General features: G+C 34.0%; 4 protein-coding genes across 5 annotated transcripts; 3 read left to right on the plus strand and 1 right to left on the minus strand.

The window, feature by feature from the left end:
• Positions 1-5,157: 5,157 nt before the first annotated feature.
• LOC145073490 (DNA primase) lies at positions 5,158-8,538 on the plus strand. Its single transcript, XM_079020038.1, has 14 exons — positions 5,158-5,304; positions 5,685-5,824; positions 6,017-6,180; positions 6,277-6,423; positions 6,516-6,567; positions 6,644-6,818; positions 6,883-6,965; positions 7,050-7,262; positions 7,351-7,467; positions 7,573-7,714; positions 7,797-7,904; positions 7,988-8,053; positions 8,133-8,332; positions 8,422-8,538. The coding sequence occupies exons 1-14, from the start codon at positions 5,250-5,252 to the stop codon at positions 8,536-8,538; spliced, it is 1,779 nt and encodes a 592-aa protein (XP_078876164.1). The 5' UTR covers positions 5,158-5,249.
• A 926-nt stretch (positions 8,539-9,464) lies between these two features.
• LOC145072510 (dnaJ protein ERDJ2A-like) lies at positions 9,465-13,350 on the minus strand. Its single transcript, XM_079018949.1, has 11 exons — positions 13,212-13,350; positions 12,412-12,612; positions 12,207-12,302; positions 11,998-12,118; positions 11,800-11,906; positions 11,500-11,717; positions 11,238-11,415; positions 11,008-11,127; positions 10,805-10,891; positions 10,574-10,684; positions 9,465-10,500 (listed from the first exon to the last, which is right to left on the minus strand). Exons 2-11 carry the CDS (start codon positions 12,595-12,597, stop codon positions 9,667-9,669), a joined length of 2,058 nt encoding a protein of 685 aa, XP_078875075.1. The 5' UTR covers positions 12,598-12,612; positions 13,212-13,350; the 3' UTR covers positions 9,465-9,666.
• A 3,584-nt stretch (positions 13,351-16,934) lies between these two features.
• LOC145074122 (Tic22-like family protein) lies at positions 16,935-20,899 on the plus strand. Of its 2 annotated transcripts, none has more exons than XM_079020540.1 (9): positions 16,935-17,448; positions 18,000-18,094; positions 18,251-18,330; positions 18,424-18,465; positions 19,236-19,354; positions 19,465-19,645; positions 19,726-19,904; positions 20,000-20,182; positions 20,353-20,899. In XM_079020540.1, exons 1-9 carry the CDS (start codon positions 16,997-16,999, stop codon positions 20,633-20,635), a joined length of 1,614 nt encoding a protein of 537 aa, XP_078876666.1. In that variant the 5' UTR covers positions 16,935-16,996; the 3' UTR covers positions 20,636-20,899. The 2 variants fall into 2 exon arrangements, with proteins under 2 accessions (XP_078876666.1, XP_078876667.1); XM_079020541.1 differs by having other exon boundaries at positions 17,311-17,448; positions 17,980-18,094.
• Positions 20,900-21,730: 831 nt separating this feature from the next.
• LOC145073345 (putative NADH dehydrogenase [ubiquinone] 1 alpha subcomplex subunit 5, mitochondrial) lies at positions 21,731-23,298 on the plus strand. The gene is made up of 2 exons (XM_079019897.1): positions 21,731-22,170; positions 22,900-23,298. Exons 1-2 carry the CDS (start codon positions 21,846-21,848, stop codon positions 23,097-23,099), a joined length of 525 nt encoding a protein of 174 aa, XP_078876023.1. The 5' UTR covers positions 21,731-21,845; the 3' UTR covers positions 23,100-23,298.
• The last annotated feature ends 2,388 nt before the right edge of the window (positions 23,299-25,686 follow it).

Consider the following 25,686-nt stretch of genomic DNA (forward strand, 5'->3'; position numbering starts at 1 on the left):
GCCCGGTCAGAACTGAATTGATGTGTTCGATTAAGTTCTATGTCAAATAAATCAGAGACCGAGAAACCTAAATGCTTGACTAACCATTCCATAGGATTGTCAGCATGATATCTAACAGAGGACTGTACGTTCCCTTATCTAAAGGACAAGATTGATTAGATCAGAGTTGACAGCGTCTTTGAGAGCTACGATTGCAAACCGAATTGTACTTGTGAATATAGTTACTAGACTTATCCAAGTGGGAGACTGTTGGAACAGTGTCTAAGGCTGCAACTATATTAGACAAGTATTTGACCCGGTTGTGCATGGTCCTTTTGGGTTACCTTCACCATAGCAACTTGATAGGATGATTTATTAAGAGAGAGTAAATATTATTAATATATTATGAGAATAATATAATGAATAATATATTTGTTATTTGATTAATATAAGTCATAGAATTAATTAGAATTAATTTGGTGACTTAAAGAGATTAATTAAATAAAGGGGTATAAACTGTCAATTGTTTGATAGTTAAACTTTAGACTGTAAATCCATTGGGATATGCTTTGGACGAATTCTATGAGATATAGGATAGCTAAAATCGTCCAAAGGCTTATCTATGGAATGGATTTGGATAGCCTTAAGAGAAGATTATCCAATTAGGGTTTAGGTTGTAACCCTTAAGGAGTCTACAAGTATAAATAGACCCATGGCATAGGGAATTCGAAACATCTCCAAAAAGTAAGAGAACCCTGGCCGAATTCCTCCCCTCTCCTCTCTCCTAAATCATTCTTCTTGCTATTGGTGTTTGTAAGCCATTAGAGGAGTGACATTTGTGACTCTAGAAGCTCCAAGACCTCAAGATCAACAAGGAACTCAAAGGTATGATTCTAGATCTGTTTCAATGTTGTTATTTAACCTAATTAGTCATTAGAAGACTTGGATTCAAAGCATGTTTATTAGAAAGCCTAGATCCAAGCAATAGGGTTTTGCATGCGCACATAGGAAAGTTCTTATGGCTAAAACCCATCACATACAACTCATATAGCTCTGGAATATGATAGATCTAGGCCAATGGAGACTACTTGCTCAAAAAGTCTCCATCTTGGGACCAAAAACCCTAGAATTTGGTCCAAGAAGCACACCATATAAACTACAAGCCAAGATCTGAACTTTTTACCTCAGGAAGAAGCTCCAACCTTTGTAATCCTCAGATCCACACCTGACCACCAACTTCTAGCCTCCACAATGGTCTCCTCTTCTCTCTCACCACCTTGAAAAGGCACTTTGAAGCTTAGAACACTCACACCCAAGCTAAAAACGAAGGAAATGCTCTCTTAGGGTTTCTTTCTAAAAGATGGTGGCTGAGGGACAAGACCATCTCATTCCTTTTATAGCCCTCAAGTCATATTAGGGTTTTGAGTATGGGCCGGTTACGCCCAGCGTACCCGGATGGAACCGCGTACAGAATAAGCGCGCGAGTACGCACAACGTACTCCTTGTACGCCCAGCGTACTCACAAGCTTAACACTCAACACAAAGGACCCAATATGACAACTTGGAAAAGATGAAGGGTTAAATAGTTGAACCTGAATTTCGGGTTGTTACATTTACCGTGGTTTTTGGGACGTTACATTTGTGATTTTGCTTAATTCGAATTTTCTGAATTTTAAAGATGATTTAGTTTAATTTAATTTCTCTGTTTTCTAAACTTAAGATTTCTCATTTCTGTTTTGGGCTCGGACGATATAAACGTCAAGAGAACAATTAACTACTGAGCAAATAGTCTCTTTTCACTTTTTTTTGTTAATCTAATTTTTGTTGATTTGTGAATCTGTGTGATTGCTAATTTGTTATCTATTAAAAATGTCTTCTAGAAAATATATATATATCTGTAAGTGAAAAACTAAAAAAAAAAACTAAACAATTTAATGAAGCTAAAAAAGGATCTATGAATAAGTTTGTAAAAAAAAATTCTTATAATATACAAGATGTCGCCACACATGAAAATGTATTAAATGAGGAAGAAAACATCTTTACTTTTTCTTTTCTATGTTTATGATACTAGGTTGTTTGGCTTTTGAGGTCTGTCCCAAAGTCTTTTTTTTTTCATAGGTGGGGTCTTTCTTAATTAATAAAAATTTCCAGAAGGGTTGCCCTCTTTTAGCAAAAACATAATAACTATAAGGGCCATATATATATATATATATATATATATATATATATATATATATATATATATATATATATATATATATATATATATATATATATTTGCACCGGGTCCTAAGTGGTCTAAGACCAACCCTGTACATAAACACAACCAGTCTAATCAAGCAAAATACAACGAAGATGGGTGTCTTAATGATTATCCCATGATTTCGAAGATAAGTATATTGAGATGAAGATGGAGAGGTTTGACGACAGTTCAACAATGGAAGAGTTGATGAATGTGTTGGGTGACAACGAAATAAGTTAAACACTTCAGACAAATATCAAAACAAACGTTCTTCAGATCTAGAAGTCTTCCTTTAGAGGTATGCATCTTTATTCCCTTCTCACTCATATACCCAAGTATTTGGTGCCATAGAGTGGATGCCCCAACTTCTTCAACAACATGTGCCTCATTATAAGAAATTTCCACCATGTAAAGCCTACCCCGCTTTTGACTTCTAGAAACCACTAATTTTTCCTTTGTCACCTTCCAACAATGATCACCAAAAGTGGCATGGTGACCTTTATCATCAAGTTGCCCCTCTGATATCAACATTCTTTTCAACTCCGGAATGAACTTAACATTATTCAAAGTCTACTTCGTACCAAAAGTACTCTTGAGGACCATATCCCTAACACCTGTAATATTAAGGCTCTTATTGTCTGCTAGTCTGACCTTTCCTTCGTATCGCCTGAAATTTGCATTACTTCTCTAGAGTGACTAGCATGGAATGACACACCAAAATCCATGATCCATGATTCAATTGAGTTTTCAACTGCACATATAAGAGCATCCCCTTCAGATTCTGATGCAATGCTCATTTCATTCTTTCCTTTGTCTACGAGAGCTTTCAGCCATTGATTCTTGAAGTGACCATTTTCTTTCCAGTTCCAACAGATGATGTCCTTCTTGTTCTTTGATACACCTCTCTTCCTCAACTTTGATCTTCCTCTGCCACCACTCCATCTGTTGGACTTCCTTCCTCTTTCTCTGGTACCAAGAAGACTATTAGAGGATTCTCCAACACTTATTCTGCACACATCCTAACCTAGTATTAAGTCACGTATGCCTTTGAATGTCAGCTTGGCACCTCCAGTTGAGCAGTTGACTATTGTCAATATTCCTGACCAATTTTCGAGAAATTATGATAATAGTAGTAATGTTTGGACTTCATCTTCAATTTTAATCTCAACCAATGTCAACCTTGACATGGTTGAATTAAATTCATTAACATTATTAGTCACTAAGCCACCTTCATTTGTCTTCAAATTTACTAATTGTCGAATCAAGTGACCTTATTTGTTGTTGAAGGTTTCTCGTACATGTTAGATAGCGCTTTGATCAACCCATAAAGTGTCTTCTCATTGACAAAATTGTAAGCAACGTTCTTTACCAGTGATAGTCGCACCACACCAATCCTCATGCTTTATTTATTCAACTTTACTTTCGGACAACGATTCATGTAAGTTCTTGGTAGAGATAGTCTTCAATTTTCATTTTCCAGGAACCGAAATCTTTTTTCATTGAACTTTTCGATCTTAACTCTCCTGTCTTTAGTCATAGCTTTGATACCGGTTTTTTTGGGTGACAACAAAACATGTTAAGCACTTTAGACAAATATCAAAACGAACTTCGGTGAACTTGCGAAAAATTATGAAGAACGTAAATAAAAAGAACACAATATTTAACGTGGTTCGGTCAAGACGACATACGTCAACGGGCGAACGAGAAAGAGAGAGATGGATAGATAGATAGATAGATAGATAGAGAGAGAGAGAGGAGGAGGAGGGGGAGGATTTTATTAACTTTTTGGAACTATTACAAGAACTCAAAATTATATCTCACTTTGAGCTCTCACATAAATCTAGCAATTACAATAATGGGGGTATGAGCCTATTTATAAGCAAGCATGGGAAACCTTAACTCTGATGGGCCGATCCATCCATAATTAGCCCATTTAGGGGATACCTTAATTCCCAACCAATCACGGAGTCTCATGCAGACACTTTTGTAACCTTTAACTTCATAAGCATCAACCAAACACATGATGGAGCATCATGATCACTAGTGGCCCGACATCTATCACTTTAGGCAACATCCTTCACTTTGGCGCAACATGCTCATGGATGGAGAAACTTCCATCCATTTGGCGTAACATGCTCATGGATGGCGTAACTTCCATTCACTTGGCGTAACTTTAACTCCAAGTTGCTCCGAACATCCTTTTAGACGATATGTTCCTTTGGCACTTGATCCGTTCATTTGTCAGATGATTCAACGCCTTCTTAGATGATCCGTTTCTTTGGCACTTGCTCCATGAACCATAAGTGCTCCTTTGAGCTCTAAGTGCTCCATTGAACTCAAAATGTTCCATCCAAGTGCTCAACTTGACTCTAAGTGCTCCATGTTAAACAAGACTTCATACCCCAACAGAAGGAAAGCGTCAATGCTTGGTTTTTTTCCGATGAAAGTGGATTCGTTGATGTTGGGTTTTTCGATTAAGGTTTTGCCGACGATGAAGGTGTTGTCGGTGATGCAAGTGTTATCGGTGATTATGGTGGTTATCTACCTCCTGATGAGGAGGTAAAGGAATAAAATTACAGACACAAATGAATAAAGTTTAGGGTAAATTACATATATGGTCCCTACAATTTAGGAAAATAATCATAAAAAAATATTTAAAAAAATATGAAAAAGGGTAAAAATGTAATTTTATTGAAATTTAATGGCATTTTTTGATGCCATGTGTCGGAAGGACCATCTCTGTAATATCCTCAAAACATAAGGAGCAAGTATGTCCATTTTTTTGAAGTAGGACTATATGTGCCTATTTTGCCAAATCATAGGGACATTTTATGTAATTTTGTCAAAAAATAATAGTAATAAAATTACGGGTTGCTTACAAACCCGTTTCTCGAATCTGATAGTATCCAAGATCCATACGACTGAAAATTTGCAAGTTCCCGGCTTCCCGCTCACACTAAAACTGACAAGCCCTTGGTGCCCCTGCCTGCCCCATGGTTGATTCAAAAAGTTTACAGACGTTGCCGCCATGGATGACGTTGATCGCCTGTTCGAGTGCTTCAAATGTGGCATCTCTCCACCTCGTAAGATTCCCTTACCTTTATCTTCAACACACAAACTGATACACTTCTCACGCATCTTTGTGGATCATTTTTGACCTAATCTGGACTCAGGACATGATCATTGAACTGAGATATATTTAATTGCATATACGTTATTTCGATTTGATGCCAAACTTGCAACTTCATATTCCAAAACCGATATATTGGGGACAGAAAACGTTTAGAACAATAATCTGTAGTTCTGTACAACAAGTAGACAAAAGTATATCGAATGTCACGAAGTTTATGGTTTTAGTCCTTTTAAATTTCATTGGTAGATCTGTCTTCTTTTGGGTCCGTTAATTTACTTTCGCATCTTAGTTGCCATGCTACAATCCAATACTTATTGCTTTCTCATTCAGAATCGGCAACAGGAGGAAGGAAAACCAAAAAGAAGAAACTAAAGCAAGATAAATCAAATGAAGATCCATCAACTTCTACGAATCTCACTCCTGAAGGTTCAAACGGGAAAAAACAGCTATCTGCAACAAATATCCAGAATGTAATTCCTTCCCTTTTCCCATCTTTTGGCACCACCATAATGCTGATTTTTTGTTTACTCCCTCTGCTACATCTTTATTCTCCACTTCAAATCTGCAAATACTGTGAATTCTAACATGTAAAACCACAATACATTGTTTAATTCAACACTAAATAAGATCCTCATCAAATTACATATCTTGATTTGTTCCAGTTCTATACACCAACTATTGGAAAAAAGTTTTTCAATAATGGAAGCCAGTTCTCCCCCATTGTTTTCTATGGTTCTCCACAAGGCGTGCCTCCAAAAAAACCAGCCCGGTTATTGCGATTGTTACATGAAATACGTGTTGAACTTGCTGCACAACATAAATCAAGGTTCTTTATAATGATTTCACTCAAACATTTCTTTGATAATCAAGACAAAAGATCCCCTTCACATATTAGTTGTTACTAAACATAACACTTGTGTAGAGATGATGTGTGGGCCACATTTCCAAGGCAAGATGAGGCTATGAAGTATGCAAAAGACTATGAAGGGGTGCATATTTTTAGTTACCAAAATCATGCTAGTGGACAAAGAAGGTTTCTTGTTTCAACATACAAAGAATTTTGGCGAAGGTGCATGATTCAACAACTATCATTATTTATTCATTATAGACTTATAGCTTATAAGTATATGACTGATACGATTTTGCTCCATTTGTTACTAGGTACAAAAACATGAATTCTAAATTTCGTCATCATTACGAAGTCATTCAAGAGGTAATCCAAATCCTTTGTTACATGTCTTATCCTACATGGAATATAACTTATTAGATGAGATTGGTGATACTTATAGGGATTACCATGTCACCTTTACTTTGATTTGGAGTTCAATATAAAAGAAAACACCGAAAAGAATGGGGATGAAATGGTTGATCTCCTTATATTGGTTACTTTTGAAGCCTTGTTTGAGAAGTATTCTATTGAAGGAGACACTAATTGGGTTGTTGAACTTGATTCTTCCACAAAAGGTACATACTTGAGTGTTTGCAATTTATCTATAATTCAATTTTGTAACATGATTTTTATCAACAGATAAGTTTTCTCGCCATTTGATCATTCGTTTACCAGGGGTTGCTTTCAAGGACAACACACATGTTGGTGCATTTGTTACTGAGGTATCAGTAATTCAGTATCACATTTTAGCTTCATATTCAAATTCTTTAACCAGTTGTTATATCAAATTGCTGAATTTCATACAGATATGTTCACGGATACATAGTTCAAGAGGAAAGGATAAAAGATTTGAACAATTATTTATTTCAAAAGACACAAACTTTGCTGATGTCCCTTGTCATCTTTTTGTTGACACTGCTGTGTATTCAAGAAACCGTTGTTTTCGTCTGCATTTATCATCTAAAGCAGGGAAAACTTCAGTTCTTCTTCCCACTGAAAGGTTTAAATGTAAGGAAATGGTAATGCATCGATCCATGGATACTGATAAACGATAATAATATTTTTGAAAATTATTATCAAAATCTAAGTTATGTAATGATTTTATAGAGTGAGGAAGATGTGTTCATGGTATCCTTGATCTGCAATATAGATGCTGAATGTGAAAAGCTTCTAATCTGCAAAACAGATTTAGATTGTGTCAAAGTTTTGCATTTTGATATTGAGGTAAATCCAAATATCCAATTTAAATGTTTATTCATTAAGGACAAAAATGTCATTCTTGAAAAGAAAAGTGATAGTTTTTGTTATCTCATGATTGTTTTATGACAGAAAAACATGGAATTTTATAAACCAATAACAACACGAGAATTTATTCCAACTTCTTGTACAAACGGCTACTTGAGTGGAAAATCACCATTTCCAAGATTAGATGAGTTTGTTGAATTCATTGCTACAATAGGAGATGTACAAGGTTTTTACTTTTTAATATATTTAAAAAGTTAGATTAAATTTAATTTAATATAAACCTAAATGATTATTTTGTTTATTGGTAGGAAAAATTCGAAGCTGGTATTGGTTTTCAGAGTATGGTTTGATGGTGTACAGCATGTTAAGAAACAGATTCTGTGAAAGAATTGGCAGACAACACAAAAGCAATCATGGTAAATAATTTTCAACAAGGGTAGTTCCGGTATTTTATTAAAAAAAAAAAAAAAAAAATGGTTTTGTGATTTTTTTGTTTCAGTGATGTATGTGGTGGACCTACAAAAGGGTGGTTATTATCAGAAGTGCTATGATCCTGATTGCAAAGGTGGAGTTTGAAAAAATCATTTTGTGTTTAAAAAAAATGCAAGAAATAGCAACTCATTGTAATATTTTGATGGTGTTAGGTTATCGATCTCCTATGCGTCCAGTTCCACCAGAAGTGTTTCCTGATAACAATTATAATTACATGGAGGGGGAGGGGCAAAATGGGAATAAAAGTCCCTTGGACATGGACAGCTGTCAGAAAGATGAGTGGTGGCGTGAAGCAATGATGGTTGCAGATAAGGTTGAAAACATGCCAAGAGTGCTTCACCTTGCAAAGGAGGTTTGTTGGTGTTTTTACTTTACATATAAATTTTTAAAAAATTAATTAGTATAAAAAGTCTACATGGATCAAATGTCAATGCCATGTAGGATGCCATGTCAGCAGCACAGGGTGAGGGTGAAGGGTGGGATGAGGATGATGAATGGTGGATGGCTGTGGAAAGCACTGCATCACAGATTGAGCTCTCATACTGCGGACAGGCTTGATTATATATATATATATATATATATATATATATATATATATATATATATATATATATATATATATATATATATATATATATATATATATATTTTCTTGAATAAAATATTGATATTATTGTCTACATAGGATGCCCATGTGTGATACGACAAAGTTTTCTGTTTGTATAAAGCAATTTTACAACTCCAAAAGTTTACCTTGTTTTAAGTTATAAACATCAAGCTTTCGTTGTTTACTAAATTACTAGGTACTACAAAATTATATTTCTAAACTTTTTAGAGTAAATTACAGAAATGGTCCCGGTATTTGTATGCTTGTTTCACTACAAATCCAACTTTTTTTTTTTTTCTAACTATGTGAGCCCTTTGGTTCTATTTTGGTAGGGAGCTATGCAAAATGACTAAATTGCCTTTATTTAATTTTTAAGCTTCTTTTTTATTGAATTTGATTAAAAAATAAAATAAATGTGTTCCCCACCCTATGTGTGTTTGTGCCACATTCCATAGCTTTTCATCTTAAACAATCCATATCATGTGCTACCAGCCTACCACCATCACTAATTGGAAACACAACCGGGTTTTGTGTAAGTTGAGCCTCTCATATTTTATGGGTTTCAAATTTATAATAAAAAAAAAAGGTGAGGATAAGGAAAATCTCTGTAACAAGTTGGAAAAAAAATATAGTTGGAGTGCTAGTGCATTAATCATACAACCTTAGGGACCATTTCTATAACTTAATAATTTTATGAACTAAACATGTTTACAAAGGATCGTCATTTCATGCTAACCATATGTTTATGTCATAGTTTGTAATGGCATAAACATGTAATGTGAACCGCTATGCTCTAACAAACAAAAACGGGAAGTACGTTGCTACATGCATTTAGCACATTAAATCATTCCAAAATTTTCATGAAACATCAACCACATAATATGAAGTTTCTTTGAATAATTGCAAATAAAAAAAGAGATAACTTTCAAATTTCAATCCGCAAGGACCCAAACTGTCATTATGGGTTTCGACTTTCAAACCCTAGTTTACAAAACTAAACCAACCAAAAATGAAATTATCCAAGATTAGTATATGATGATAAACTCTTTTGTAATTCTAACCTAAAAAACAAACTTTTATCATTCATCATCCGAACCCGAACTTGATGCGGCCCCTTTCCCATTTCCCTTGTTTTCCTTTTTCTTATTTTCCTTTTTATTTTTATTACTAGTATCTTCTTCTTCTTCATCATCTTCACTATACTCACTCTCATAATCCTCATCATACTCCTCTTCCTCAACCTCCTCCTCCTCCTCCCCGCCATCCTCCGCCACTTCCTCCACCAATCCGCCACGTGTCCCCGCCCTTGTCCGCTTCACCACCTTAACTTTCACCCCGGTCTTCTTATCACACCCAATCCACGAATCACACAACAAAAAACAAGTCAAATTATAACTCCCTTCACTCGGGGCTTGAAACTTCCCCATGACCAAGCGGGACCCGCTCTTGACTTTCTCAACCGCCTCCCTAACCGCTTTCCCAATCTCTCCAGGGTTTGCCCCGGAACCTTCCATTGACTCCTCTATTGACTTTGAGGCGGCGGTTATGGCGGCTGATTCGTCCATGAAACTGAGTTTTTGCGAAAACCAAACGTTGTTTGAGGTTTGGTCGGCTAGGAGGAACCAATGGTTTTCCTCTTTGTGGAAAGGGTAAAACGGGGAATGTGGTAAAGCACGGGTCAAACCATTGGATCTTTTTAAAGTGACCCATGATTGGACTGTGACTATGTCGCCTTCTTGAATTCCTTCTTCACCTTCGGTCCCACATTTGACTTCGAGTGTGATTGACGGCATCATGGAGAGTACGGATTCAATGTCTTGGATTTCGGTTGGAGAGAAGTTGGCGGTTTCTGAGAGAAAGTCAACGCGGTCAACGGGTGACATGTCGCGAAGATCTTGAAGGGTTTTTATTTTCTGTCAAAAAAAAAAAATGAAACTGTAAGAATTTAATCGTAAATAGTTAATTAATTTTTTTTTTTTTTTTTACCTTTCGGGTGATTTTTTTTATGATGGCCTCGTTGAAATGAGGAAGCTGAAGAAAGGGTGCAATGCCTTCTGAAGAGCCTCCAGTTGGTTTTCTTGCACTAAGAGGAACAGCCTGCATTGACATAAGATATTTGTTTGGTTGGTTGGATGGATGGAATGGAATTAAGAAAACGGAAGGAATCATATTCCTTCCGGAATGGCCGATTCCATTCCATCAGGCTAAATGAATTACCTGAATGATACATTGAGAAAGCTCAACAACACCAACTGCAGGTCTTAGCCACCCATGCCCTTGAGCTGTGCGTGGTATCACTGCCATCTGTATTGTAAACAATAACATTTAGAATATAATCTAAACAGAAACAATCAAAAATTAGAATTTATAAATATGCTTCTATTTTATGTTTAAAAAAAATAATAATAATAAACAATTACCTTCATTAGCTCTTCAAGAAGTCGGGGTGCAAGTTCCACTACACGTTTGAAGTCATTCTGTAATTCTGGGGTTAATGTTGCTGTTTGACGAGTCAAATGAGCTTGAATCAACAACTCTGTCTGAAAAACAAAAAAAAAAAAGGATTAAAGAATTCATTTTTTGTTTATTCCCAAGATATCTAACAAGTAACAAGGGTATGTTGGTCTTTTAATAAAGTTCAAAACTTTACCTTTATTAGTGCTGGATGCTGCTTCCAAAACTTTGCCTGTTCTTGTTTGATATTCTTGAGATCCAAATTCAACTCACTTCTCACTAACATAAAAAGTTTCTGAAGGGGTTCACCATCAGGCCTACGAACTGGAATCTCCATGTATTCAGCAGCCTTGATAAGAACATCCATAACTTTGCTGCAATATCACAAATCACACCTTAAAACAGCAACATACTTACCCAAAATAGAAAGAAAAAAGAAGAAGAAGAATATTTCATACCTAGGGGCCAATGAAGGTTTCATGAAGTAATAGTAAGCAGATAGTGTTTGATGCATCACATAATTTCCAGTATACTTTGAAGATCTTGATAAATATGCAACAGCCACCACTAATGGAAGTAGAATACAAACACCAACAATCCATAGTAATAGTATTCCACCAGATGCACCTTCTATGTTTAAAAGAAATTGAGGAAGAGCTATTCCCATTTGAAACCCCTAAACCACAAATGTTGAAATCTTTCAAAAAAAAAAAGTAAAGTAATAAACTTTATTCAAGATGATTTGTAAGATGTGACACCTGTCGACCATCTGGATGACCATATTTTTCAAAGTTTTCACGGGAGATTGGATCTGTAAGTGCTTGATATGCCTTAGCAATAGATTCCACAAAATATTTGTGGGCATCTGGATAAAAAAAATGTATAGTAATCATCAGTAAAAAGTTAAAACAACTGGAGGTTTTAATTCAGGGATGAAAGTTATGAACAAGATCAACCTGGATCTGGATTTTTGTCAGGATGGTATTGAACAGAGAGTCTTCTATATGCTTTCTTTATTTCAGAATCAGAAGCTCCAGGTTGTAATCCAAGAATGTTAAATGGTTCAAATACTTGAACCTGATTGAAGAAAAACCAGTTACTTCACAATTTGCATGATTCTTGAATCAAAAGATAAGAATGGATTTTATATAACAAAATTACTTACCTCACGATTTATTGTCTTGATATAGTACACAAGGACACCCATGATGATCCAAAACAATACCAATGTCAAGTTACTCCATGTTGAGAAGTTTGAGATCTGTTAATATAATTAAGATCAGGAATATCTGAGAATTGTATATTCATTTTTGTGTATTGCATGAAAAAGTCAAAAACTATAAAAAAAAATCTTAAAAGAAGATGATTACCTTTTTGAATATTGATTTGCGATATTTTCCTGATCTGGAGCAAACAGAGCACTGGCAGTTGATGCTCTTTTCTTTCTTTGAGGCAGCACGACAAAGCTGCATGATTGTATATGGTACAAGCGGCAGTGCAATCATCGTTAAAATGAAGATTGGGAAGAGTCCACTGTTCTCCTCCGAAGCAGCCATTGGAACCTTTTGTCGCTACAAGTTTAATGATATGAAGATTAAACAGTGAGTAAAAGTTCTGAAGTTTCCTTGATTCAGTATCAGATTTTGTTCTGATTGTTGATAATGAATTTCATCAGAGGATCATGCACATTTTTGTTTTTCAGAATTCTATCAACTTAAAAGGACGTAAAATACCCAATCGCGTAGAGCAGAACCGGAATTACTCGTTAGAAAGTTCGAATAAAAAAATTACGATCATGCAACTAATTTCGTCGGAGAATGTTAGATCAAATCGAATTCGAAACAATCATACATCGAGCACAATCGAATCGGGATAATCGTAACATAAGCCTAGATGTTCATCAACGATCAAACACATATCAATCAAATTGGTTTATAATTGACGGAAGTTCAATTCAATAAGAGGATTGAAACTAAACCCGCTGAAAAACATATCAACATAGAGATCCCCAACTTTTAGATACTGTATAAGGTGAAATTTGTACGAAATATCAAAACCCACAAAACCCTCTAATAAACAGCTGATACACTACCTAAACGAGCAAATTGCTTCGATAATTGATGACGATTAACAGGTACGTGTTATGAATTGGGTGTAGATGCTGATTTACCTATAATTGAGATGGAATTGAGAGAGATCTGCCGATTATACTCTAGGGCAGGAGCATGAAAATGGTGGACGAAGGTTTTTGTGCAGTGAGCGTCTCTTCTTGCTGTTTCTATAATAGTGTGGGGAATAATATCCAGATCCAGTATTAAACGGATGCGTTCTTAAATTATCGGATACTATAAACGGATACTATAACCACTTGGCATGCCCAAGGGAAATTTTAGACCGGCGGCGAAGTGAGATTTTTTTTTTGGTCCCTCTTGTTTGTGAAAAAAAATTAGAACTTTGGTCCATTTTTTTTTTTTTTTTTGTTTTTTTTTTTTTTTTTTGTTTTTTTTTTTTTTTTTGTTTTTGTTTTTTTTTTAAATTGTACCGGTAGTCTAAAATAAGATTTTATTGAAGGTTTGGTCTAAAACTATTTAAATTTTTTTTAAATGTTATATTATGTAACACCTGCTTTTCAGGTATTTACATCTTTGGTCATTGTGTCAAAAAATGGTTGCATTTTCAGCCCGTACGCTAGGCGTCCGTGAGGTATGCGTAGCGTACCTGATCGAAACTTGGAACACACGATCCTCTCTAATACGTTTGGCGTACTAAGCCAAACCTTAAACCTAAATTTTAGGGTTTCACCCCTATTTAAACAATCTTATACCTCCCTTGGACCTTCTAAGATAGCTTCCACTCCTTCCAAACATAATCTCGAGTCTCATTCCTTGTGTGTGAAGATTTTGAAGCTTTTGGTGATTTTGGTGCTTTCTTGTCGAAGAAGAAGGTCATTGAAGAAGGTGGTGTTGCACAAGCTTGTGGATCTAAAAACTACTTCACACTGTACATCTTTTGAAGGCATAAAGTCCATATCTTTTTTTCAATTTAGGGTTGATTATATAAAATAATATTTTTTTTCCATATTAAACCTTAAATTTTTTTTCTGAAAAAAGCTTTTACATGTTTTTTCTTTGGAAAAGAATTATATAATACCTAAAAATTAACGTAAACCTGTAGAAAATGGTCAAATCGAAAAAAATAAAAATATAAAGGTCTTTTTTGAAAAAGTTAAAGTTAAACGTTAATAAGAAAAAAATGGAATATACAACTTTTTTCTACAATTAATTCTTGGTAATGTTTAGCAATAAATCTAAGAAAAAACATCATAAATGGTCCCCGTGGTTTCCCAAAATCTGAAATTTAATCCTCGTGGTTTAAAAATATCATAGATGCTCTCTGTGTTTTCAAAGCTTTTGATATTTGGTCCTTTTTGCTAACTCCGTTAGCTTTTCACCATTAAATGAAGAATATTTTTGTTATTTAACTATCCAGGGACCTTTTACGAGATTTTTTTTAATTAAATTAAATATCCAAGGTCTCTCTTTCTCTCTATCTCTCTCTCTCTCTCTCTCTCTCTCTCTCTCAAATGAAAGTTGGAGCCATGATTCTACCGCAATTTGTTCCTCTTCATCTTGATATTCAAGCTCCCTAGTTCCTACACTTTAAGAATCGTTCCCTTCAACTCCTCTCACTTGGTTCTGGAAATTTTATTAGAAATAAGATCAGGATTTTTAAAGCTGTGATACTCCATATCCCTACTTTCTTCCCCAAAATTATATCAAATAGGAATGGGGAAGGGACACCCCCAACAGTTTTTTACCCCAAGAGATTTGGGGCTATGTCAACGGTTACCAGCAAACTCGATGAACCTTAAAGCAAGAAGGCTTAAATTTGATCTGAGTATCGAGATACAATTTGGGTTTTTTCTTCATCTAAACTTTATGATCGATTGGGGGAGCAAACAGGAATGATCTTTGTTTTGTACATCATAAAAATTGGAGGAGTAATAGAAAGCCAAACAAAGGAAGGGAGTCAATTTAAGGTTTACCTTCAAATCAGAAAACCCTTCGAACTTCTCGGCCGAAGAAGTCGAAATGGAATCTAAAGAAAAGAAGCAGGTGAAGTGATGTCATTTAGTGCCATCATACCCTTGAGGGTCTCGACTCTTCAACCCTAATCTCAGGGATTTTGAATCAACTGAAGGCATATAGACTCATCTCTATCTTCAAATACTCAATTCAACAAGTGGAGGAAACACATATGTGAATGAAAACAATAAATATGTTGACGTTCTTGTTCTTGTTGGGATTTGGAGAAAGAGAAACATCGAATTACATAATCTAGAAACATCGATGTTAGTGATTGGTTTACGAACTGAATGCAACTATTTTCAGTAAAAATTCAATTTTCAGCAAGCATATCAGGAACCATTCGATTTTCGATTCTGATTATTAGCAAGCAATCGATTTTACTCACAGGAATGAAAAACGACAGCTTAAAAGATGGTAAAAACGCAACGATATATATAAACTTCAGATTTGAGGAAACCACGGGGACCATTTATGATGTTTTTTCTAAATCCAATAAACAAGCGAACAATTTGAAGCTATTACACAATATCAACTTATTAGCCTCTAATCTCATTATGTGTTTTTGAAATATGAAATGTTTTTGAAAGAAAGTAATAGTTGAAATGAAACTATTGATCTCATTACATTATGCGAATACATATCTAGTTTGGAATCGGTTAATCTAATTCACATTTTACAATCTATATATTATTTGTGTATTTGTATTTGTATTTTTTAGTTTTTATTTATATATACATACATTTGAATTTAAATGTGGTGTTTATTGTTTTATAGCAAATCACTTATTATTAATATTTATGTTATTTTTCTTTGTTAATTGTGTATTACACGGGTTATAACATAATGTTACAAAAAAATAAAACCACTATTTATACACACTTGAAGGGCAAAATGGGTTGAAAAAAGGCACAAACACCTATATACATATAGTTCTAGAAATTTTAGTTTTCTTGAAAGGACCCAACTTATTGTTTGATATGAGCCGGTCCCTTTTTAAAAACAACCATATAACTTGGTCGAACTCGGTTGCAACATACATATTGGTTCTCTTGAAGCCCGTTTTGCGCAAGTTCTAGACCATAATAGAAAAACGGGTCAAGTGTCCATAGTATTAGTTAACGGTGTAAAAGATCCGAGCCGAGCCCGAGCCTGACCAAGCTCGTGCTTAGCTCATTTAATATTAAGTGAGCCCGAGCTCGATTAAATCCTTAAAATGAAGCTCGAGCTCAGCTTGTGGACAATTTAGTGGGCTTGTGAACCTAAACGAGCTTAATATGAGTCTCTCTCTCTCTCTCTCTATATATATATATATATATATATATATATGCTCATTTAAGCTCGCGAGCCCACTAATTGAAGCTCGGTTCGAGCTCGTTTAATACACGAGCCACATATTTAGGCTCGAGTTTGCCTCAGGCTCGTTTAATTCGATCTCGGGTCGAGCTTTTAACGAGTCGATCCCGAATAGTTCACGAGCAGCTCGACTCACTTACACCCCTAGTATTAGTAATAGACTTGCACAAAAGGACCGGTCTCATACCGAACCCAAAAAGGACGAACGGAAAGACCGTGAAACCAGATAAAAAAACCGAGACCGAAAGGGACCAGTTTGAGAAAAGACCGGACAGAGACCGAACCGACTGCAAAAAAACCGGACTGTTTCGAAACCGATCCGAACCACAAATGTGCAGGTCTAATTAGTAATGATACTCGATGGTCCAATATAATCTCTAATAGCGGGCTTCAAAAGAGCCCATAGGCCCAAGCTGATTTTCTTTTTCTTTTGTCGGAAATCGGAAATGAAGATAAAATGTTCAACGTAATCTCATTCACATCGCTCGCACGCCGGCGATAACGAAGAAAACCAATGGGCTCTGCAACCGAACACCGTCGTCTTCCCCGCCACAACCACTGCGTAAACAACATCTCTCATTTTATCAAGTCCACCGCCACAAATATCTCATCTATCTTCATCCCTAAAACTCCGAATTTAATAAACTCCGTTTCTTCTTCACCCAACATATTGCTCCCCTTTCCGCTCTCCCTACCATCTATATCGTTATCTGATTCTTCTCCGACTGATCTGGATTCCTTTTCTTCTTCTACGAGTCCCTCCGCCTCATCTTCATCAGCCAGGAGTATGTCGTCGGAGTCGACCAGCTCAGGGTTTCCATCGACTGTGAGGATTTCTAATTTGAATTCGACAGGAAATGGCGGTGGACCGGCGTTTGTAGGTCAGGTTTTTAGTATGTGTGACCTTTCGGGAACGGGTCTCATGGCTGTTTCTACCCAGTTTGATATCCCCTTTATCTCCAAAAGGTATTAACCTCCCTCCTTCCCTATTCTCCAAAAGTTAATATGAGTTGGTGTATCCTATTTTTTATACATAATCTTAAACTCAAACAATTGCGCAACGTTAAATTTTAGCTTCTGTTAGTAGGGAATTTGAATTTGATCTGCCATTGAACATTGTTTACCTAGCCTTTTTAGGTGATGCATCTAGCTAATGCTATTCTGTTGGGATTATTACCAAAAGTGCTGATAGGAACAGTGTATTTTGCATAATCATATACATTGATTTCACAATAGGAAAATTCTTGTTACCACATAACATTTAGGGTTCTGTGAGAATAAAGTATGCTTTGAAAATCTTTAGGACTTTGGATGATAGTTATTTGCTAGTACTTTCTAAACAACAAGACATGTGTTTTGAATGATTTAATGATCCTATACCACATGAAATAAATAAAATAGCATTAGCATATGCATGATACAAGAATGTTGGATCTATTCTCTTAAAATTTTGTTGTCTGGTTTCTTCTCTCCCCATTATATATCACATATTTCTAGGTGTTTCTTTCCACTCACAGAACACCACAATGGCTTAAAAAGATGTTTCAAGCAGTTATAAAGAGTGAAAGAAATGGCCCTGTTTTCCAATTCTTTATCGATCTAGGAGATGCAGGTACTACTCTACAACTTCTTTTCAAGATTTTGCTTAAAGATAGTATTTTTTTTATCTGTTCAGCTCCCTTAACTTCATATTTATATTCATTAAACACCCCCAAAATACTTCTTACACAATGGATAATAATTGCATTTTTATTACCTTTTCTTTCAGTTTCATATGTCAAACGACTAAGTATTCCCAGTGGGGTTGTTGGAGCCTGTCGCCTTGATCTAGCATATGAACATTTTAAGGTATAATTCAATCAATTATCAATCTTTATAATTCATTTTCTTTACAACATTATTATTCATCGGTTTTATGTAAATCCTTTTAATTATTTACAGGAAAAACCTCACTTGTTCCAGTTCATTCCAAATGAGAGACAGGTTAGACAACTCAGATTTTATTTTTGAAGTCATGATGTCATAAGATAATCCAGTAAATTATAATAAATGGTCCCTAAATGTTACCTTTTTTTTTTTGGTTGCAATAGTAGTCTTTATATGTTTTCTACTGCATTTTTTATCGTTTTTTGAGGTTTTTGTAAAGTATGTGCTCTTTATTTTGATTTTGAAGGAACCTTATGGTTTGGTCTGTTTTAAGTCATTATTATAATATTCCATAGTTAAAATATAACAAATATCTATTTAAAAAATCAGATAAAGGGTCATATAGCTGTTCTACTTGGAACAAAGAACAAAGTCACAAACACCAATATCTTTAAGAAACATTAGAATAAGAAGAGTGAATTACATTTTTGGTCCCTGAGTATAGTTGATTTTTTATAATTTTGGTGCTATTTTTGTCTTTATCTGAGGTACTTATAATGTTTTTGGTCATGTTCCAAGTAAAATGATCATTTTTGGTCCCTGGAGTATAGCTGATTTTTGCAATTTTGGTCCCAAATATATAGTTATTTACTTATTTACTCGGAATAGGGAACAAAAACCTCAAATAAGGACCAAAATTGAAAAAAATCAGCTATACTCAGGGACCAAAAAAGTAGTTTACTCGAACAAGAACCTTTATAGTTAAGAAATATCAAAACCAGGACCAAAATCGTAAGAAAAAACTTTTTAGGACCAAAAATGCAAAAAACAACGATACCCAGGGACCGTTTTTGTAATTTTCTCAAAGTAGTATGATCTTTATGCAGGTCAAGGAAGCAAACAAACTTCTTAAGAACAGACGAAAGAAAAAGAAATTCGAAGGAGTTCCAGTTTTCACTGCACAAAACTTAGACATTGCAATAGCCACATCTGATGGAATTAAGTGGTAATTACTATCTAATTATTTATGTTCTTTATTCAATAAAAATCATTCATGACATAGTAATAGTTTCTTATTCATCTCAAAATATCTTCCTTCCATTTCCATCTTATTAGGTATACTCCATATTTCTTCAATAAAAGCATGCTAGATGACATTCTAGAAGATTCCGTTGACCAACATTTCCATTCCTTAATTCAGACACGACATTTACAAAGGCGTCGCGATATTATTGATGACAGTATGGGCTCAGATTTGCTTGAAGACAATACAGACAACGTGTGGGAACCCCCTGAGGTATAAATTTTAATGAAAAAAAAAAGATGAATAAATTTAAACGGTTTACGGGTAATTTGGTAATTTGATGACACATACAGGTTCAGGAGGTTTTGGATGAAATTGGTGCTCCTTCTATACCATTAAGTGTTATTACAAAAGCTGCAGAGATACAGCTTTTGTATACAGTGGATAAAGTGATTCTTGGAAATAGGTGGTTGAGAAAAGCCACTGGAATTCAACCCAAGTTCCCGTATGTGGTTGACTCATTTGAGAAAAGGTAACGAGGGTATTTACGTCTTTTTGCTTATCGGATAAAAAGTTGCGACTTTTGTCTTATTATTGACATGACACAATATGTTTATATTGTTGCAGGAGTGCAGCTTCTTTTCAAAGGGCATCCATGTTACCTCATGATGGAATTCCTGATTCCGATTCCGATTCCGACAACAAACAACTCCAGCTTAAAACAGGATTCCATTCCCCCTTTGGAGATTGGTTCACTAATCCATGGTTAAAACCACTTCAGGATCATGATCATAACCTTTCAGACAAAAGGTGACACCCAAAATACTAAATTACAATTTTAGTCCCTGTAGTATACCCAAAACGACAAGTTCAGTCAAATTTATCATTGTGGTTTCATTTTGTTGCTTATATGGTTCCTCCAATGATACGTTTACAAAATTACAAATTTACCCTCATTTTGTCCTTTTGTTGTCTACCAGTGTGAAAGAAGAAGCGCACCCGAATCCTTTTCTTCCAAAAATCACGATGGTTGGTGTTGCAACAGGTGAGGCGGGGCCCATGAGCAAGGCGACTTTGAAAAAAACAATGGATGATTTAACAAAAGAATTGGAAAACACAGATGATGGGAACAATGGGTTTAGTGAAAGTAAATATGATAATGAAAGGGACCCGCTTTTTGTGGCGAATGTGGGTGATTATTATTCGGGTTTGTCGAAAGCTAGTTCGGCTAGATGGGTCCGCCCTCGATCCGCCAGAAGCTAAGTTTTTTTTTCAGGGTGTGTTTGGCAAAATTAGCTGTCAGCTGGAAGCTGTAACTTTTGTTTTTGCAAAAGCAACGTTGAGATTTTAGGTGTAAAATTACATAAAACATAAAAGTTTAAAAGTTACTAAAAGCTCGTTTTGCCAAACATGTGATTAGAGTAGGAATTGGATAATTTGGTAATTAGTTGATTTGTAAATGTATATTATGATAATGATTGTTGTGTTGTAAGATGGGATTTCTTAAATTATTGGTTAGATTAATAATAGTCGAGCATGGTGTGGTTTTGATGTGGTTGGTTGACTATCGAGAGTCAAAATCAAGATCTTTAAGGCATCAAAAAGAAATAATATTACTAGGTAATGTTGTAGAGAAATATAGGTTTTTGAATTATACTTGACTAATCAAATACATTTACAAATTTCACGTTACTTATGATAATAATTGTGAAAAAATTATGTTGTCATTATGGATAATTAAATATAAATGTGTAATTACTATGGATATATAAAAAAGTATGTATTGTTAAAAACTAAATGGTATAATTGGCGTAAGACATTCTCAAGGGGTTTGAGATTACTTATTTAAAGTGCTTACTAGTGAGCATTGTTTGGTATCAATAATAAACAGTTTTAAGTTTTTTGGATTAAATTAAATAAAAGCTTATTGTTAAAACAAATAAACGATTTTTTGATTAGTTTTTCTTCTAACTTATTTGACAATACTCGGAATTTATTTGAAAGTGTTATCATGTATTGAAATCAATCTACCATCTTAGTAATGTTTAACCCTAAAAACCTATATGGATCGTAACCTTGCTTTTTAATGACCAACAATGTATATGTCAATTTACAAAAAAATATTGATTTATCTATTATTATTATTATTATTATTATTATTATTAAGTAAACAATTCCAAAAGATTATTGTTACATAGGATGACCTATTTGGCTATTTATCCTCAAATTTGTTATTATTATTATTATTATTATTCTAAAATAAATGTTATTATAAAAAAAATATTGTGGAGTAATTTTCGTGTAAATAGCATAAAGCCATAAACCATCATATAAATGGGCCGACGGGTATGATCCATTTCGTAAACGGTAATCTGCAATTCTAATTTCTACACAGCACAAAATCGCTCATCGCTTCCAGTATCCGAGCACCAAACAGGGTGGGAGAGAGATCCATAGAAAGTGAGAGAGAAAGATGTTTCTGCGGAGGTTTGCTCGGCCATCGTCATTGATGATGATGGCCAGGGTGAAGGAAACAACGGGGATCGTCGGTCTCGAGGTGGTTCCTAATGCAAGGGACGTGCTAATTGGTCTTTACAACAAAACCCTAAACGAGATCCAGCGTGTACCTGAGGACGAAGGCTATCGGAAGGCCGTTGAGAGCTTCACGCGCCACCGATTGAAGGTATGCCAAGAGGAAGAAGATTGGGAAGTCATTGAGAAGCGACTTGGTTGTGGTCAAGTTGAGGAACTCATTGAAGAAGCTCAGGATGAGCTCAAACTCATTGACAAAATGATCGGTACCAATTCCCTCTCTCCCTCTCTTTTAAACAAATCCTTCAATTCGATCAATGATAAATTGACGATGAGTATTAGTCAAATCATAGAGATGAATTAGGTATTTTGTTTGATCTACTGTTACTGATGGCTTTTGTGGGTACATACATTTCATTTCACAGGTTATACGAATTTAGTTAGTGTTTTGTAGTTGGACTTGAATTGGTGAATAGTTAGTTCAAATCTTCAACTGATGTTTCTTCAATTCTGGCCCTAGGCCACAGCATCTATGTTAGCTTTCCTGATTGAATCATGTAAAATTCATGGTGTTCTTGGTTTGACTTGTAAAATTTCTCTCTTTTTTCTGCTACATATTGATCTATTTCTCTCATAATTGTAATTCTAATTCTCATCACCTAAAGTTTATTTATTACTAATCTCTTCTCCACACTCCACTTACTAATTCAATGCAGTGAATATCTGAATATATTCCTACAAGTTCCAAAATGACATTTAGAACACAACACATGAAAACAATACCAACAATTCTCCTGTTGTGAAACTAATGCACATGATTTTACACTGCTTACTGTTTCTATCAACTTTTTTGGCAACAATTCCAACAGAACTTCATTTCAAATCATTGGCTTCCTGGTTTTTAGCTCGAGTAATCTTATATCTTCATTTCCTACAATTACAATTTTGTAATAAAGAACCAAAATGCATTGACATCTTTTGGTACCAAATTGCAGAGTGGGACCCATGGGGTGTACCCGATGACTACGAATGTGAAGTAGTTGAAAATGACGCTCCTGTCCCTAAGCATGTTCCACTACACCGACCTGGTCCACTTCCTGAGGAGTTTTACAAGACTCTGGATGCTATCATGACTGGAAAATTGGAGCCTCCTGCTAAAAAAGATGAGTCAGCAATCCCTGCAAGTTCCCAATGAGCAACAAATCATGCTTCTTTCTTTCCGGGTTTGTTTCTATTTATAGAAAGCTGAAATCTTTGCTATTTTCAGAATTATTGTTCATGTTTTGTCTGAATAACTAAGTGTTTGGAGGCTAATAAACACAGATTTGGCTGGTGGTGTCCACTATGTTTTCTGTAGGGGCTGTTTCTATTTGATTTAATGGCTTAATACTTAATTTGGATAGAATGACTTAATGGGTTAAGCCAAAAAGCATGGCTTTATGCATTAAGACACTTACTTTTTCCCTTTTTAGTCCTCTCATATTACAATTGATGAATATTGTGAAATTTGTTTTTTGGAATGTAAGGGTAAAATGGTCATTTAGTGTGAGAAAATAAAAGAAATAGCTACAAGGAAATAATTGAAAAACATATTCATAGAATTTTCTAATATTGATTTGTGAGATTCTTCCTAAACACCATGAAACATATTCTATCTTGTATAAATAAATAAATAAATGTTTTCATAAAATATGGATTTGTATTATTTACAGTTCATTCTTGATTAAAATGTAATGTCTATAAGTTGCAAACCATTAATTCTCATCTAATTAAAGTTTTATATCAGGGGAACAGAAAAGTAAGCATTAATATTGGATAAAAGTAGGGAAAAGAAATGTAACCTTATATGTTGATAAGTTGGATGATTATGAACAAATTAGTGGTAAAAATTGTTGGAATATATGATATAGAAATAAGAAATGGGAAGATTATTAAGTAGTTACCAATGTTTGTATTTATATTAAAATTTCGTTATGGATTATGGATTATGGATTATGAAGTCGCCTTGAGAAAATAGTATTTTTAATTCATTAATAAGGTGATACTAAACATTAAGTAAGAATTCTATATATTGAAAAGTAGGTTGCTATAACTGAAAATAGGACACCTAAATGTCATGATGTATCAAGTGAACGTAATGGGATAATGTTTAAAATGAAAACATAGTGATTACAATAAAATAAAGTTTCAAAACTCTGAATAAATTCAACGAAATAAAATTGATCAAATGTTTTTCTTGTAATTACAAAACCTCACCCTCCCTATTTTATTTGTATGATGTATTTATATATTAGCATCTTTTTAGTTTTATAAAATTTATCTGTTAAAAAAAAACCGACAGATGATATATCTAATGATTAAAGGATGTTAATAACCTTGAACAAGTGATGGAATTCGAAGTATTCGGTGGTGGTCTCCTTATAGATCAAGACTAATCTACATATACGAATTCATGTCTATTTATGAATCTTTATGATAAAACGGGGGAAAAAAAAGTCATGAACAGAGATTCATGGCGTGAAGAAAGAATTGAGTACCATAGAGGCATTTTCACACACTCTACATCACGATGACGAAGACAACCAGTACCAAATGGACCATAGGATTATCAATTATGAGTTCAAACGTATACGTGTAAAAACCGTATCTTTTTCATACAAATTAATTCATGTTAAGATGATTATTGTACCTAATTTTTGCAATAATTATTGATCATTCAAACGTGAATTTTAATAAATTTATTTGTGAATCACTATGAATTCATTTGTGTATGAATTAGTAAATTTAGTAAGATTTTTGGATATAAATATTTATTTGAATTACATGTAAATTCGATATGTCTAGATCAACGTTTATATATATATATATATATATATATATATATATATATATATATATATATATATATATATATATATATATATATATATATGTGAGACGGCCTAATTTTGTGAGACCGTGAGACGCATTTTTTTATTTTATTTTTTAATTTTTTTTAGTTAATTCAAGTTCTGAAAATAATATTTAAAAAAAGAATTTTTTGATTTTTTCATTTATTTTGCATTTTAAAATTATTTTTAGATTTGGTCTCACGGTCTCACAAAATTAGAATGGTCTCAAATGAACCTGAATATATATATATATATATATATATATATATATATATATATATATATATATATATATATATATATAAGATAATTAAAAAATACATATTAGGATTACATATTAGAGATCCAATCAACAAATAAAACATGTCAATTTCTTTATTCATACCTCAACCATCAATATTCCAATGAATTCATTCTTCCCCTCATGTGGAGATACATCCCATCTCCCATATCCACATTCTTAAACCACTATCCCTTATATTTGAAGAAACCCTAAATATTCAAATAAAACCATGAGATTTTGTGAGATGCCTACTAAAAAAAAATTAAAATGCAATTTATTTAAAAAGTTTAGAAAAAAATTGTTAAATATTAGTGTTTGTGTCACCTTTTTAATTAAAAAAATATAGTTATTTTAAATTATTTGATTTTTTTTAGAATTTTAAAAATATTCTAATATTCTACTACATGTTACATTATAAATATTCAAATAAAATTGTCATAATATTCTAATATTTTACTAAAATTGTTAGAATATTCTAATAATCTACTAGAATTGTTAGAATTTACTATAATAAATGAATGTTTTTTTTGCCACATGTCATCTTCTCATTTATTTGGACACATGTCATTTTCTAGATTTTTTAAATTTTATATTTTACACTTGTCATT

This window comes from Lactuca serriola, chromosome 9 (genome assembly GCF_051521515.1).
Source record: "Lactuca serriola cultivar US96UC23 chromosome 9, Lser_US96UC23_V15, whole genome shotgun sequence".
Taxonomy (NCBI): Eukaryota; Viridiplantae; Streptophyta; class Magnoliopsida; order Asterales; family Asteraceae; genus Lactuca; species Lactuca serriola.